The following is a 15,961-nucleotide window of genomic DNA, read 5'->3' as shown; positions in this document are numbered from 1 at the left end:
AGCACAGGCAGGATGAAGTGAATGTTCACATGGAGTGGCAGTCTGGCCTGGAGTTGTCAAAACCTAATTAAGTTGAGGAAGAGTCCCCATGGAGGAGCAATCCGACATGAGTTCTCCGAGTCTCAGCAGAAGCAAACAGAGGCCCTACAGAACAGCCTGTCAAAGGATGCACAAGCCGGAAAAGGGTGAAGAGAGTGTTCATGCTTACGGGGAGCCCAACATGTGATGTCAGAACCCACTTATGGTAAGGAAGGCATAAGTAGGAGGAAAGGAGGCAATGGGAGATATGTTACTACATACAACTCAAGAGGCATAATTGAAAAATTGCCATTAAAATAGATAATGACATCCTGGTATTTTTAAATACTCACCTGTAGTAGATAGGAACTGCCTGTATCTAGTAAGTTTACAGCTTCATTCTGCATAGTGTTCTGTTGTGTAACTGCATCTTCTCGTTTCCGCTCTTTCTGCCCTGCTTCATCATCTTCGTACTCATCTAAGCACTGAAAGAAAAAAAGAGTTTCCATTTTATTTCTACTATTAATAGACTGTTTCGATAGTATGTGAAAATTTTGATAGTATTAAAGAAGTATTTGTGCATTCAGAAATTAGTTTGCACAATAAAAGTGTTTTTCTTTCAGCAATATGTACATTTAATTCCTATAAATTATCTGCTTAAAACTTGTACTTCCATATCCACACCACTGCCAACAAATCTTTTCCCTAAACTCCAAACATCAGTGACAGGGTTTTCTTAAAGGAAAGGTTTATTCATTCTTTATCATTCATTCAATAAGTAAACTACATCTACCTTAAACAAGGCATTCTGCAGAAGGTAACAAACGATGCATTAAAGAAATGGAATTTATAATCTAGTAGGAAAGATAATATATATATAGATAGATAACTTAGTGATAAAGGCCCATTTTCTAGCTTTATATGCTATAAGCATAAAAAAGGAAGAGTATTTTTACCTGGAGAAGAAAAGACTATAAAAAATCTTGTAATTTAAAGAATGGCTACAATTTGGAATTGCAGATGTATAAAAAAAGAGAATTACACATGTAACAGCATATTGAAAAAGCTTACAAGAGAAGGTTGCTAAAAAATGGAATCAACACCAGAAATTATCTAACTCTACACTTTCTACATAAGAAAAACAAAACAGAAACAAATCTCTATCCATTATACATATTATGGGCTGGGTTATCCGTTCCTTGCAACTGAACACACTCCTAACCAATACACTGCCCTGAAGGTTTCTGTATGAGAACCCACGCCCCCTCCAGACAAAAATAAACAAACAAAAACAAAACACACACCTCTCTGTAGAGACACTAAGGAACTGATCACAGCAAAGTATAACAGTATGGCAGTGAAGACAACAGGAATCGGGAAAAAAAAAGTTGTGCAGAGAGAAGAAAACACTGAAGCCATTGTGCAAACCAAGAAGGTGCACTGGAATATTTGGAGATAGGAGGAACATACTGAAAGGGGTACCAAGCTTGATAAAGACAAGGTCTACAATGGAGGACATGGAAGAAAGCATCTGTCTCAGATGGAGGGTTTTTTATTTATTTTTTTATTGTTATTATACTTTAAGTTCTAGGGTACATGTGAACAATGTGCAGGTTTGTTACACATGTATACATGTGCCATGTTGGTGTGCTGCACCCATGAACTCGTCATTTACATTAGGTATATCTCCTAATGCTATCCCTCTCCCCTCCCCCAACCCCACGACAGGCCCTGGAGTGTGATGTTCCCCACCCTGTGTCCAAGTGTTCTCATTGTTCAATTCCCACCTATGAGTGAGAATATGCGGTGATTGGTTTTCTGTCCTTGCGACAGTTTGCTCAGAATGATGGTTTCTAGCTGAGATGGAGTCTTACAACATTAGGATGATACGGAGAAGAAGTCTGAGGACAGAAATGGAAATGAAAGGAGCATGCAGGTTGAGATTCGGTGTCACCTGGCCCTTGTCATATCAACCTGCCAAGAGTGGGGCTTGGAGAAACAGCACAAGAAAATTATGATACTGCAGCTACTGTTATTGCTGAGTCTAAACTGTTCTTGACTCTAACTAACCCAGGAGACTAGTGTCTTTTGCCAGCATACACAAGCTAACATGTTAGCCAGCAAGTAGGGTATGATTTCAAAGCCATTACAGTTTGACAGAAGTGAGGACTTGAAAGGCATAAACGGAACATAAATAATAAATAACCCAAGAAGTTTAGACTTCTCACTCCATAGCTTGGAACGATGTTACGATGCTATACAATTCCTTGGGATAAGGAATGATCAAAATTCTTTTTGGGAAGAACCTGGAAATAGCAATGCAGAGAACAGGAACAAGACCAAAAGTGAAAAGACTAGTTAAGTGACTAGTTAAATGACACAGGCAATTTTATCCTATGAAAAATGATATATCATAGGTGGAAACAGAGTCAGTGAAAGAAATTTGGTACGGGACACCAAAGTGTTAAGAAATTAGTCCTTATTAGAAAAAAAAATCTCTCTTAGGACTTTCAAAAACTTTCTCAAATCACTAGACAATATCTTGTTTAATGACAACATACCAGCAAAATTTAAAGTAAAATCAGACTCAAGGCATTGATGTCCACTATTAACATAATTGTTGACCTCATTCTGAAAGTGCTAGTTGATAAAACTAGGTAAGAAGAATAGGCGATTTTAACATTAGAAAGGAGGCAAAATTACCATCAGAGGAAATGATTTTGTAAAAAACAAAAACATTTTAGAATTATGAGTTACTTAAGACTTTTTTCCAGTAAATAAGCAAAAAATTTCCCAAAGTAACATCAATAGCCAGTTATAAAATTTTTAGTAACAACCATAAATAAACTAAAAAACAGACAGTACGTGTATGAAAAAAGCTATAAGACTTTACTGAGGAATACAAATTAAAACCTACTCTTAAACCTAGTATTGTGAAGGTGTCAACAGTCTCTTAACACATAAATTAAAATTCCAATCAAAATCATGAAGAAATTTATTTGGAAAGCAGGGGTGCATCATCTGGAAGAAAAAATACATAAGATATCAAAAAAATTACTTTTTTAAAAAAGACGTATGACCAAAAACTCTAGTTAACGTTAAAATGTATAAAACTACAATAACAAAAATACCTGATAGAGGTCCTAGAACAGAAAGAATAAAACAGCATAAAAGGCATTTTAAATCAAGGAGTTCCTTTAAAAGGGGGAGGGAGGTCAATCATTTAATGAACAGTAGGAGAAGCAAAAGTATGAGATCTGGAAAAGAATAAAGAATGGTCTCATCTCTAGTCTTCTACTGTGTGAAAGCAATCATCACTCATTCTCCTGCATATGGACTCAAAAATCCCTCACCATAGGCTCCAACATCATTAGCTTAAAGTTGGAATTCTTAAATTATCATAGATTAATATAAACAGAAAGCAAAAGTTGAGGCAGGTAGCCATGAACTCCCAGAGCACTGGGATGCTATTTTATTTATCTTTGTTTTCATTTTCTGAGACCCAGCCCCACAACACTAACTTTCCCTCCTCCTGCCCCCTCAACAAATCTAGACTCCCTTACCAGTAAATTAAAAGAAAAAAGAAAGGAAGAAACAAAACACTCAGTAAATGTTTCATAAAAGAATGAATGAGTTACCAAGATGAGACAAATCATCTTGGAGATGAACTGGGAGGTGAACTGTGATAACTGAAGTTAAAATTCTGAATGCTCTTTCCCATGGCAACACTGTTATCCACTGAACTGGGAACCTACTCATCACACATAGTATCCCTGTGGATACAGTATGTATCTAACATTCCAGGCAGCTTTTAGTATAGGGACTACTTGATGAATCACAACTTCTCTCCAAAATTCTGCTAACAACCAGTGCAGTTCTTTTGATAACAAGCATCTTAGTAATTCTTAAGCAATCTTTTCTAACTGGGATAAATACATCTGGAGGAAGGAGTTGGCGGAAATCATGAGAAATAAGAGAATTCCTGTATCTGCTACACTTAAGAGCAGAAGTGGATTCTCGTTCCTTTCTTCAGCTGCACAATAATTTTATTAAATAGATGTACCTACCATATTTTAATCAGAGCTTTATTGATGAACATTTGGGTTTTTTACACGCTCTAAGAAAAATGTGTTAGAAAGGCTTATATATATATAGTTTCTGTATATATGCAATCGATTTCCTGGATAGATTCTTAGGATTGCTGGCTCACAAGGTAAATGAATATGTCAATTTGGCAGATATTTCCAAATTCCAGTCAATAGGGATTGCATCATTTTACATTTCCTTCAGTATGACATTACCTGTTCTCCCAATAGTTGTCATACTTTTGCAGTTTTTGCCAATATAGTAAGTGAAAAAAAAGTATCTCAGTGTAATTTTAGCAGCTGCTCCTATGGTTAAGAGTCATTTGCATTTCTTTTGAGGTCTACCTTTACTTTTCCATTTCTCTATAGGTTAATCTTTTTTCAGTTGTTTATATATTAGGAATATATAAATTAAAGTGATCTGTGAGACAGTATCAAGCAGTCTACACATGCATAATTGGGGTCTCAGAAGGCAAGGAGAGAGAAATGAGGGGAAAAAAAGCAACTAAAGAAATAATGGCTGAATCTTATCCAAATTTGATGAAAATTATAAACACACAGATGCAAGCTCAACAAGTCCAAAAAGAGTAAGCAAAAAGAAACCATATACACATTATAATTGAAGTAATAAAGAGAAAATCTTAAAAGTAACAGAGGAAGAATTAAAAAATTAAAAATTTAAATTTAAAAAGTAACAGAGGGGCTGGGCGCGGTGGCTCACGCCTGTAATCCCAGCACTTTGGGAGGCTGAGGCGGGCAGATCACAAGGTCAGAAGATCTACACATCATGGCTAACATGATGAAACTCTGTCTCTACTAAAAATACAAAAAATAAGCTGGCCGTAGTGATGGGCGCCTGTAGCCCCAGCTACTCAGGAGGCTGAGGCAGGAGAATGGCGCGAATCCGGGAGGCAGAGCTTGCAGTGAGCCGAGATCACGCCACTGCACTCCAGCCTGGGCGACAGAGTGAGACTCTGTCTCAAAAAAAAAAAAAAACAAAACAAGTAACAGACAGGTGGAAGCAGATTATACACCAAAGTATATAAGAAATATAAAGTATGGGCTGGGCACAGTGGTTCAGCCCACTGGGAGGCCGAGGCAGGCAGATCACGAGGTCAGGAGATCAAGACCATCCTGGCTAACATGGTGAAACCCCGTCTCTACTAAAAATACAAAAAACTAGCCAGGCGTGGTGGCACGCGCCTGTAGTCCCAGCTACTCGGGAGGCTGAGGCAGGAGAATGGAGTGAACCCGGGAGGCGGAGCTTGCAGTGAGCCGAGATCGCACCACTGCATTCCAGCCTCGGCTACAGAGTGAGACTCCATCGAAAAAAAAAAAAATTATATATATATATATATATATATATATATATATATATATATATAAAAAATAAAGAATTAAAGTGGACTTATCAACAGAAACTATACAAGCCAGAAAACAATGAAATGACTTTTTTTTTTTTTTTGAGATAGGGTCTTGCTGTGTCGCCCAGGCTGGAGTGCAGTGGCATGATCTCGGCTCACTGCAAGCTCCGCCTCCCAGGTTCACGCCATACTCCTGCCTCAGCCTCCTGAGTAGCTGGGCCTACAGGCGCCCACCACCACGCCCAGCTCATTTTTTGTATTTTTAGTAGAGATGGGAGTTCACCATGTTAGCCAGGATGGTCACAATCTCCTGACCTTGTGATCAGCCCCCCTTGGCCTCCCAAAGTGCTGGGATTACAGGTATGAGCCACCACACCCCACCGAAATGACAACTTTTAAGCACTAAAAAGAAAAATCTGTCAAATAAAGGTTCTAAATGTAGTAAAATGTTTCAAAAAGAAAAGAAAAATAAAGACTTCTACAATAACAAAAACTGAGCAGCAGACCTTCAGTATAAAAAACAGTTAAATGAAGTTTCTCTGTAAAAGAAAAGGATACCACAAGAAAATGTGGAACTACTCAAAGGAATGAAGAACATCCAAAATGGTAAATACATGAATAAATACAAGAAACTGTTATTTCTTATTTTTGGTATCTCCTTAACATGTAAGTGATTAAAGAAAAAATAATAATGACATTATGTGATATTTATAACACATGGAAAGGTAAAATGTATGGCAATGGCACAAAGGCAGGAAATAAAAAGTATACCAGTGCAAGATTCTTACACTATACATGGCATGGTATAATATTAAATAAAAGCAGACTGTAATAAGTTAAAGATGTTTAATACATATAGATATTTAACCCTAAAGCAACTGCTTTAAAAGCCAATCAAAGAGCTTTTTAGGCAACGCTAAAGATAAAATTGAATGATTAAACAATACTCAACACAAATGCAGGCAGAAAAAAAGGAGAGAACAGATAGGATAAATAGAAAACAAAGATCAAGCGGAAAGATTTAAACCTAACCACTTCAATTATTAAATGCACATGATCTAACCATTTCAACTGAAAGGCAGAAGTTATAATAATAAAAGCAAGACCCAAATATATGCTGTCAACAAGAAACACATTTAAATATAATGACATAAATAGGTTCAAAGTGAAAGGATGAAAAAAGATGCATCATAAAACACATGTCTAATGTATGCTGAAACAGCTCTATCGAAGTAGATTACACAATAAAGACTATTATCAGGAATAAATAGGGACATTACATAATGATAAAGGGGTCAATTCATCCAGAAGACATACAGTTTTTAAAAATGCAGTCACTGAATAAAGGAGCTTCAGATCAAATGAAACGAAAAGAACTGAAAATAAAAATGGGCAAATCTACAAATTCAGTTGGAGATTTCAACACTTCTCTATCAGTACTTAACACAACATGAAGATGGGAAATGTGTAGAGATATAAAAAACAAAACTTCAATTCTGTCAATTTGACCCAACATTTATAGAACACTCCCCCACAAAAATAAAGTATATATTTTTTTGTTTTTTTGTTTTTTTTGTTTTTTGTTTTCAAAAACACACTGTATGTTCAACAAGACAGAACATATTGTGGAACATAAAACAGGATTTGTGCAAACATAAGATGATGAAATCATACCAAGAATGTTCTTTGACCACTACTCAATTAAACTTAGAATCAGTAACAGAAAGCTACCTGAAAAATCTGCTAAATATATGGAAACTAATTCACAAATAATCATGTAAAAAAAGAAATCACAAGTAGAAAATATTTTCAAATGAATTTTAAAAGCACAACATAAAATTTGAAATCCACCTAAAAGCAGAGCTTAGAAGAAAATTTATAACAATGAACGTTTATTTTAGAAAAAAAGAAGTCTCAAATCAGTGATCAAGGCTTTCATCTTAAAAAGCTATAAAAAGGGCAAATTAAACCCAAAATAAATGGAAGAAAATGAAAATAAGAGCAAAATACAATAAAACAAAATAGAAAAAAAAATTAAAAAAAAAATGAAACCAAAAGTGGGTTCTTAGAAGTAATAGATAAAATTAGTAAACCTCTTGTCAGTCTGAAGAAAAAAGACAGAAAATCACTATTATAAGTAAAAATAAATGATATTCTATGATATTAAAAGATCAAGAAAAAATTATGAAAAACTTTGTGCCACTAATTTTTCTTTTTTTTTTTTTTTTTGAGCCAGTCTCACTCTGTCACCCAGGCTGGAGTGCAGTGGTGTAATCTCGGCTCACTGCAACCTCTGCCTCCCAGGTTCAAGTAATTCTCATGCCTCAGCCTCCCAAATAGCTGGAACTACAGGTGAGCATCACCACACTTGGCTAATTTTTGTATTTTTATTATAAGAGATGGGGTTTCGTCATGTTGCCCAGGCTGGTCTTGAACTCCTGGCCTCAAGTAATCTACCTGCCTCCCAAAGGGCTTGGGATTACAGGCATGGGCCACCACGTGTGGCCCATGCCAGTAAATTTGATAACTTTGATAAAACTGACAAATTCCGTGAAAGACTGAAGCTATCAAAGTTCAATAAAGCAGGATTATATAACCTGAATAGCTCTCTATCTAGTAAAGAAAGTAAAGAAAATATCAAACCAAGATGGTTTGGTAAACTATCAAACTTTTAAAGAAATACCATCTGTTCACAAGTTCTTCCAGAAAGAAGAAATACTTCTCAACTTATTTTGAGGCCAGCAATGCTCTGGTATCAAAATAAAAAAAAAAAAAAAATTCTAAAATAATAAAAACTAGAAACCAATGTAATCTGGTAAAGACAGACACAGAGGTCTTCGCAAAATTTTAGCATAAAAAATGCAAAATATATAAAAAGGACAATGACCAAAATGGGGTCTATCCCAGTAAAACACTTTGTTTAACCTTCAGTGATTCATCATCTTTACAGAATAAAGGAGAAAAATATATAATCACCAATACATTAGTAAAAAGCATGACACAAACAGAAACCCTTATGCCAGTAAAACCCACGAAAAAACTCTTAGCAAACTTGGAAGAGAATAGCCTTAATCTGATCAGAAAAATCCATATCTAACATCACATTTAGTGGTAAAAGAAATCAATCTTTTCCCCTAGGACCAAGAATCACGTAAGCTGCTTTCAACACTTTTGCTCTTACCACTTCTATTCAGTATCTATCATACTGTCAGTCCAAGCCAGGACAATAAGGTAAGCATAAGAAAGAAAAGGTATATATATTGGAAAGGAAAAAGTAAAATATCTTTATTCATAGATGGCATTATCTTCTATACAGAATATCTTAAGGACTTATTTAAAAACAAACTACCAGAACTGACAAATGAGTTTAGGAAGATCGCAAGATACAAAAATCAATTGTATTTTTATATAATGGCAACCAATAAATGTGAAAATTCAAACTGAAGAAAAATACCATTTAAAATACAAAAAAAAATACAAAAAACATACTACTATACCCTTACATTACAACTATAAAAATCTTGCTAAGAAAAATTTAACAGACCTCAGTAAATGGAAAAATATGCTATGTTAGGGGATCTGAAGACTCAATGTTGTCAATAAGATAATTTCTCCTCAACTTGATACATAAATTCAAGGCAATCCTAAAATCAAAATCCTAACAGTTTTTGTAGAAACTATCAAACTGATTCTAAATTTAAGTGGAAATGAAGGGGATCTAAAATAATCTGAAAAAAACATTTTTAAAGAAAAAGAAAGTTGGACAGGCACAGTGGCTCACACCTGTAATCCTAGCACTTTGGGAGGCCGAGGCAGGTGGATTGCCAGACCTCAAGAGTTTGAGACCAGCCTGGGGAACACGATGAAACCCCATCTCTACTAAAATACAGAAAATTAGCTGGGCATGGTTGCGTGCACCTGTAATCTCAGCTACTCGGGAAGCTGAGACAGGAGAATCGCTTGAACCCGGGAGGCAGAGATTGCAGTGAGTCGAGATCATGCCATTGCACTCCAGCCTGGGTGACAGAGCAAGACTCCGTCTCAAAAAAAAAAAAGCAACAACAACAACAACAAAAAACAAATTAAAGAACTTATACTACTTGATTTCAATACTTATAAAGTGAGAGTAATCAAGAGTGTGTTATTGGCGTAAAGATATTCATACAAATCAAAAGAATGCACTAGAGTCCAGAAATACAACTATATATATATATATATATATATATATATATTTTTTTTTTTTTTAAGACAGGGTCTTGGCTCTGTTGCCCAGGCTGGAGTGCAGTGATGCAATCATGGGTCACTGTAGCCTTGACCTCCTGGGCTCAATCCATCCTCCCACCTCAACCTCCCAAGCAGGTGAGACTATGGGTGCCTGCTGCCATGTCTGGCTAATTTTTGTGGGTTTTTTTGTGGGTTTTTTTGTGGTTTTTTTTTTTTTTTCTTTGTAGAAATGGGGTTTTGCTGTTGCCCAGACTAGCCTTGAACTCCTGGGCTCAAGTGATCACCTGTCTCAGTCTCAAAGTTCTGGGATTACAGGCGTGCACCACACCATGTGCCCAGCCTGGCCCTTTAATTTTTAGCAAAGATGTCATGAAGATTCAATTGGGAAAGGATGATCTTTTCAACAAATGGTGCTGTAACAAACAGATATCCATATATACCCTCCCACTAGAAGTTTGGAAAAAGTTAACTTCAGTCCTTTATCTCACATCAGTTACAAAAATAACCTCAAAATGTACTATCATAGCCTGACACGGTGGCTCATGGCTGTAATCCTAGCACTTTGGGAGGCTGAGGTGGGCGGATCACTTGAGGCCGGAGTTCGAGACCAGCCTGGCCAACATGGTGAAACCCCGTCTCTACTAAAAATATGAAAATCAGCCAGGCATAGTGGCGCATGTCTGTAGTCTCAGCTACTTAAGTAGGAGGCAGAGGTGGGAGAATCCAAGAGGCAGAGGTTGCACTGAGCTGAGATTGCACCACTGCACTCCAGCCTAGGCAACAGAGAGAGACTCTGTCTCAAAAACAAACAAACAAAAAACAAAAAAACTGTCAAAATTAAAAACTTTTGCTATTCAAAAAATAGTTAAGGAAACAAAAAGGCGTGCCACAGACTAGGAGAAAATATTTGCAAAAACACACACCTGATGAATTTGTAGCCAGAATATATAATGAGCTCTTAGAACACAATAAAAAAAAACCCAATTAAAAATGACCAAAAACGTGAACAGATATTTCACCAAAGAAATGTCAAATAAACACACGAAACTCATGTCATTAGGGAAATGCAGGTGGAAACCACAATGAACCACCTATCAGAATGACTAAAATTATAAGAGTGACGATACCAAGCGTTGGTGAGATTTTAGCAGCATAAAGTCAGCTGTTTTTTTTGTTTGTTTGTTTTTTTCTTTGATAAACAACCCTTTAAAACTATAAAAACCACTCTTGGCTCTCTGTTATATAAAAACAAGCCTCTGCTGACCAAATGGCCCAGTTTCTCCAACTTATAAATTGCAAAGAGAAGAGAAGGGAAAGGAGATATATGAATTTGAAACTCAAAGAAGATAAGAACCAACAACAAGGTACTCACCTCATTTGCATCCTTATTCAAAGAAACTACTTTAAAAATTATTTAAGAAACACTCTGAACATGAATATATATTTGATGAGATTAAGGAACTACTTTTTAAAACTTTTTCAAGTGAGATAATGACATTGTCCTTCTGGTTTAAAAAAAAAATCCATATATTTTAGAGATGTATACTGAAGCATTTAAAGATGACATAACATGCCACCTGGGATTTGCTTCAAAATAAGATAAGAGGTAAGATGGGCAGTGTGCTGGTATAGATAAAACAAAACTGGCCATGAGTTGATAACTATTGAAACTGAAGATGAGAACAGGGAGACTGCATTATATGATTCTCCTTACATCTCTATATGATTGAAATCCCCAAATACAGTTTAAAAATGCAATAAAATTTATGTTTTGACTAAATAACTGTAAGTAAATACCTATTTTATTCATATGTACCATAACACTTCTGCCTCTGGAGAATAGAATATTATCTGAAAACAAGTTTTCAAAATAATGTTGGGAAATGCTTCCAATTTAATATATACAGACATGTATGAATGATAAGGACACATTTATATCTTGGTTTTTTCTTTTTTTAAAAAAAATCTTCTGTAAAGTGGGTGTTAGATTTCACAACTACAAGACAAGAACTCAGATTTCAGAATCGGAAACCTAGATTCAGATCCCATGTCTGACACTTAAAGTAGGGTACTATTACGCACTAAAATCCAGTATCTCATAATTCTCACAAAAATTTTAGGAGGTACACACAATGTACATTCAAAAAGAGGGGACAAGAATTAATGCTTAAGGACACATTTGTTGAATGGTGCGGTCAGAACTCCAACCTAAGCAGTCTAACTCCAAAACCTGAACTCAATTTTCCAACTGCCAGGTGTAACTATCTGTTAGTTATGAAATCAATTTACTGCATTGCAACCCAGAATTTTTAAGAAAAAGAAACAGAATAGACAATAGCAGTGAGCACTTTTCCAAACTTTTGTTTCAGATTACTTGTAAGTATACTGAGTCACTTTGTAGAACACAGAATTACTGAAAATTGCAGCTGAAAAAAAAAGTATGACTATGGGTTGATGGTTATTATTGCTGGATAACAGTTATATAAGGATTCATTTGGCTCTGTAGTTTCCTGTATGTTAACATTTTTACACATTTTTTTTTTAATTTTAAAGAGGCTATCTGGAGGAATTCTATAAGGTCTCATTTCCAAGTTTACACCTCAGTCACTAACAGCAGACCCAACACTGTACAGATTCTCACTTACTACATTGCTCTCTACATATCCTCACATATCCTAATCTGTTCCAATACTGCATTCTTCCTCTCCCTTCCAAATTATTCCATTCTACTGCCTAAAATTCCTGCTCAGTGATTAACATCTTGCTATTGTCAGATGCAAATTGAAACCTGGCTGGCTCCCTGAAAAAGACTCCCTGTGGCGTCTCAACTGGAACCTATTTAATTCCCCTCATAGCTTGGGACGTGGTAGTAGGGTTAGTATCTTCTCCAAGTATGTCTCTGGGGCAAGTCTCTACTTTGGCCATAATGCTCTGGGCTCAGTGATTCTTTCATAATACCTAAAAGGTATTATGAAATTCCGTGGAGGCATTTTGGTCACCTTGATGACTGAGGGATATTACTGGTTATGCAGCCAAAACCTGGAATGCTACCTATATTGCAATTTGAAAACACAGTTCTGCTAAGAAAGAAAGGACCCACACCTTGTTTAACTGGAGAATGTAATGTTGAGTCAATGAGCAGGTAAAAAATAAGTTCATAATTATCTGAGCCCAACCACTTACCTATAAAAACAAAGCAGGAGAAGTACAGGATTTGTAAATATATACAAAGATTTTTCCAGAAGATGGCTATCCTGAAAATCCAGGAAATATGCTGTTTGTAATCTTATTTTTAAAAATTGCTTGCCATTTTGGAAAATGTCATTAACAGTAAAACTTCATATTTGCGTCACCAATAAAGCACAATTTCATCTGTCCAAAAAAAGTTTGAAAGCCACTGCTATGATTTGATAGTTCTACGACTTTGCTTGGGGCAACAGATGGCACCATCACAATATTATCATCACCACAGTATTTCACACTCCTGTTAATACAAAACATGGTGTATGTTGTACATATTCAATAGATGTTTGCTGAACTAAATACCGGGGTGTTTGGTAGAGACTAGACTGACTGCACTGTCTTACAAAGACACTGTGGCTAAACAGGAATTGGGACATGAAGTCATGAATACAAAAAAATACAGCCAATCATGGTCATTTCTTGAACAAATGAGATAAAACATACTGCTTTTGAAAGACTAACCTTACAGTGATATATATGTTAAATATGGAAATAAACTTGATTTAGAAATCTTAAAGGCAATAGTTTCCTACTACTAACATTTCTATTACTACAGCTCAAAGATTTTGATATAGAAATTTAATAAGTTCACAGACTAAATAACAAAAAGATTCATCTCATGGTAGCTTTTTCCTATCAATTTTATAAAACAGAATTCCACAAAACTCAGTTCAGAAAAAGCAATCAACATACCATTTGCCTGTATTAAACAAAAACTGTATTAACATGTTTAAATGTTTCTAATATGTGGAGAACAGTATAACTTTTTACTTATATCAATAACAACTCTTGAACAGTAGGGGTAAACCTAAGCACATAAGACAATCATCACTCACAGCTATTATTTATCTAAAACTATGCATACTAACTAAACAATACAATGTTAAAAATTTCAATATAAACATAAGAACTGTTCACATTAATTTTTAATAAGTGCTCAAGCCAAAGTTTTGATACTTTGATAGCTTAAATTCTGTGATCTACTACCTAGTTCTTGAAATAATTCAACTAGATATTGTTTCACATTCCTTTCTCTACTTTCCCATTTGCTCTTTCTCATAAGTAGTAAGTCTTACAAATGAATGCGGGGGTGGAGCCAAGATGGCCGAATAGGAACAGCTCCGGTCTACAGCTCCCAGCCTGAACGACACAGAAGACAGGGGATTTCTGCATTTCTGTTTGAGGTACCGGATTCATCTCACTAGGGAGTGCCAAACAGTGGGTGCAGGACAGTCCGTGAACCGCACTGTGCGCGAGCCGAAGCACGGCGAGGCATTGCCTCACTCCGGAAGCGCAAGGGGTCAGGGAGTTCCCTTTCCTAGTCAAAGAAAGGGGTAACAGACGGCACCTGGAAAATCGGGTCAGTCCCACCCTAATACTGCGCTTTTCCAACAGGCCTGGAAAATGGCACACTAGGAGATTGTGTCCCGCACCTGGCTCGGAGGGTCCTATGCCCACGGAGTCTCGCTGATTGCTAGCACAGCAGTCTGAGATCAAGCTGCAAGGCGGCAGCGAGGCTGGGGGAGGGTCACCCGCCATTGCCCAGGCTTGCTTAGGTAAACAAAGCAGCCAGGAAGCTCGAACTGGGTGGAGCCCACCACAGCTCAAGGAGGCCTGCCTGCCTCTGTAGGCTCCATCTCTGGGGGCAGGGCACAGACAAACAAAAAGTCAGCAGGAACCTCCACAGACTTAAATGTCCCTATCTGACTGACAGCTTTGAAGAGACTAGTGGTTCTCCCAGCACGCAGCTGGAGATCTGAGAACGGACAGACTGCCTCCTAAAGTGGGTCTCTCACCCCTGAGCAGCCTAACTGGGAGGCACCCCCCCAGTAGGGACAGACTGACACCTCACTCAGCCGGGTACTCCTCTGAGACAAAATTTCCAGAGGAACTATCAGACAGTTGAATTTGTGGTCTCACGAAAATCCGCTGTCCTGCAGCCACCGCTGCTGACACCCAGCCAAACAGGGTCTGGAGTGGACCTCTAGTAAACTCCAATAGACCTGCAGCTGAGGGTCCTGTCTGGTAGAAGGAAAACTAACAAACAGAAAGGACATCCACACCAAAAACCCATCTGTACATCACCATCATCAAAGACCAAAAGTAAATAAAACCACAGAGATGGGGAAAAAACAGAGCAGAAAAACTGGAAACTCTAAAAAGCAGAGCACCTCTCCTCCTCCAAAGGAACGCAGTTCCTCACCAGCAACGGAACAAAGCTGGACGGAGGATGACTTTGACGAGTTGAGAGAAGAAGGCTTCAGACCATCAAACTACTCTGAGCTACGGGAGGAAATTCAAAACAATAGCAAAGAAGTTAAAAACTTTGAAAAAAAATTAGAAGAATGGATAACTAGAATAACCAATGGAGAGAAGGGCTTCAAGGAGCTGATGGAGCTGAAAGCCAAGTTTCGAGAACTACGTGAAGATTGCAGAAGCCTCAGTAGCAGATGCGATCAACTGGAAGAAAGGGTATCACTGATGGAAGATGAAATGAATGAAATGAAGTCAGAAGGGAAGTTTAGAGAAAAAAGAATAAAAAGAAATGAACAAAGCCTCCAAGAAATTTGGGACTATGTGAAAAGACCAAATCTACGTCTGATTGGTGTACCTGAAAATGACGGGGAGAATGGAACCAAGTTGGAAAACACTCTGCAAGATATTATCCAGGAGAACTTCCCCAATCTAGCAAGGCAGGCCAACATTCAGACTCAGGAAATACAGAGAACGCCACAAAGATACTCCTTGAGAAGAGCAACTCCAACACACATAACCGTCAGATTCACCAAAGTTGAAACAAAGGAAAAAATGTTAAGGGCAGCCAGAGAGAAAGGTCAGGTTACCCACAAAGGGAAGCCCATCAGACTAACAGCTGATCTCTTGGCAGAAACTCTATAAGCCAGAAGAGAGTGGGGGCCGATATTCAACATTCTTAAAGAAAAGAATTTTCAATCCAGAATTTGATATCCAGTCAAACTAAGCTTCATTAAGTGAAGGAGAAATAAAATACTTTACAGACAAGCAAAC

General features: G+C 37.1%; 1 protein-coding gene across 2 annotated transcripts in view; it reads right to left on the bottom strand.

Annotated features, from left to right (window-relative positions):
* The window catches only part of PAWR (pro-apoptotic WT1 regulator), a 109,816-nt gene that overhangs the window by 28,856 nt on the left and 64,999 nt on the right, over window positions 1-15,961 (bottom strand). For both annotated transcript variants that reach the window (XM_030819919.1, XM_030819918.1), the window contains exon 3: window positions 372-503. In XM_030819919.1, the coding sequence (XP_030675779.1) occupies window positions 372-503 (132 nt within the window). The remainder of the gene's footprint in view (window positions 1-371; window positions 504-15,961) is intronic.

The sequence above is a fragment of the Nomascus leucogenys genome, chromosome 10 (genome assembly GCF_006542625.1).
Source record: "Nomascus leucogenys isolate Asia chromosome 10, Asia_NLE_v1, whole genome shotgun sequence".
In the NCBI taxonomy this organism is placed as follows: domain Eukaryota; kingdom Metazoa; phylum Chordata; class Mammalia; order Primates; family Hylobatidae; genus Nomascus; species Nomascus leucogenys.
This window is presented reverse-complemented; position numbering and strand designations above follow the sequence as displayed.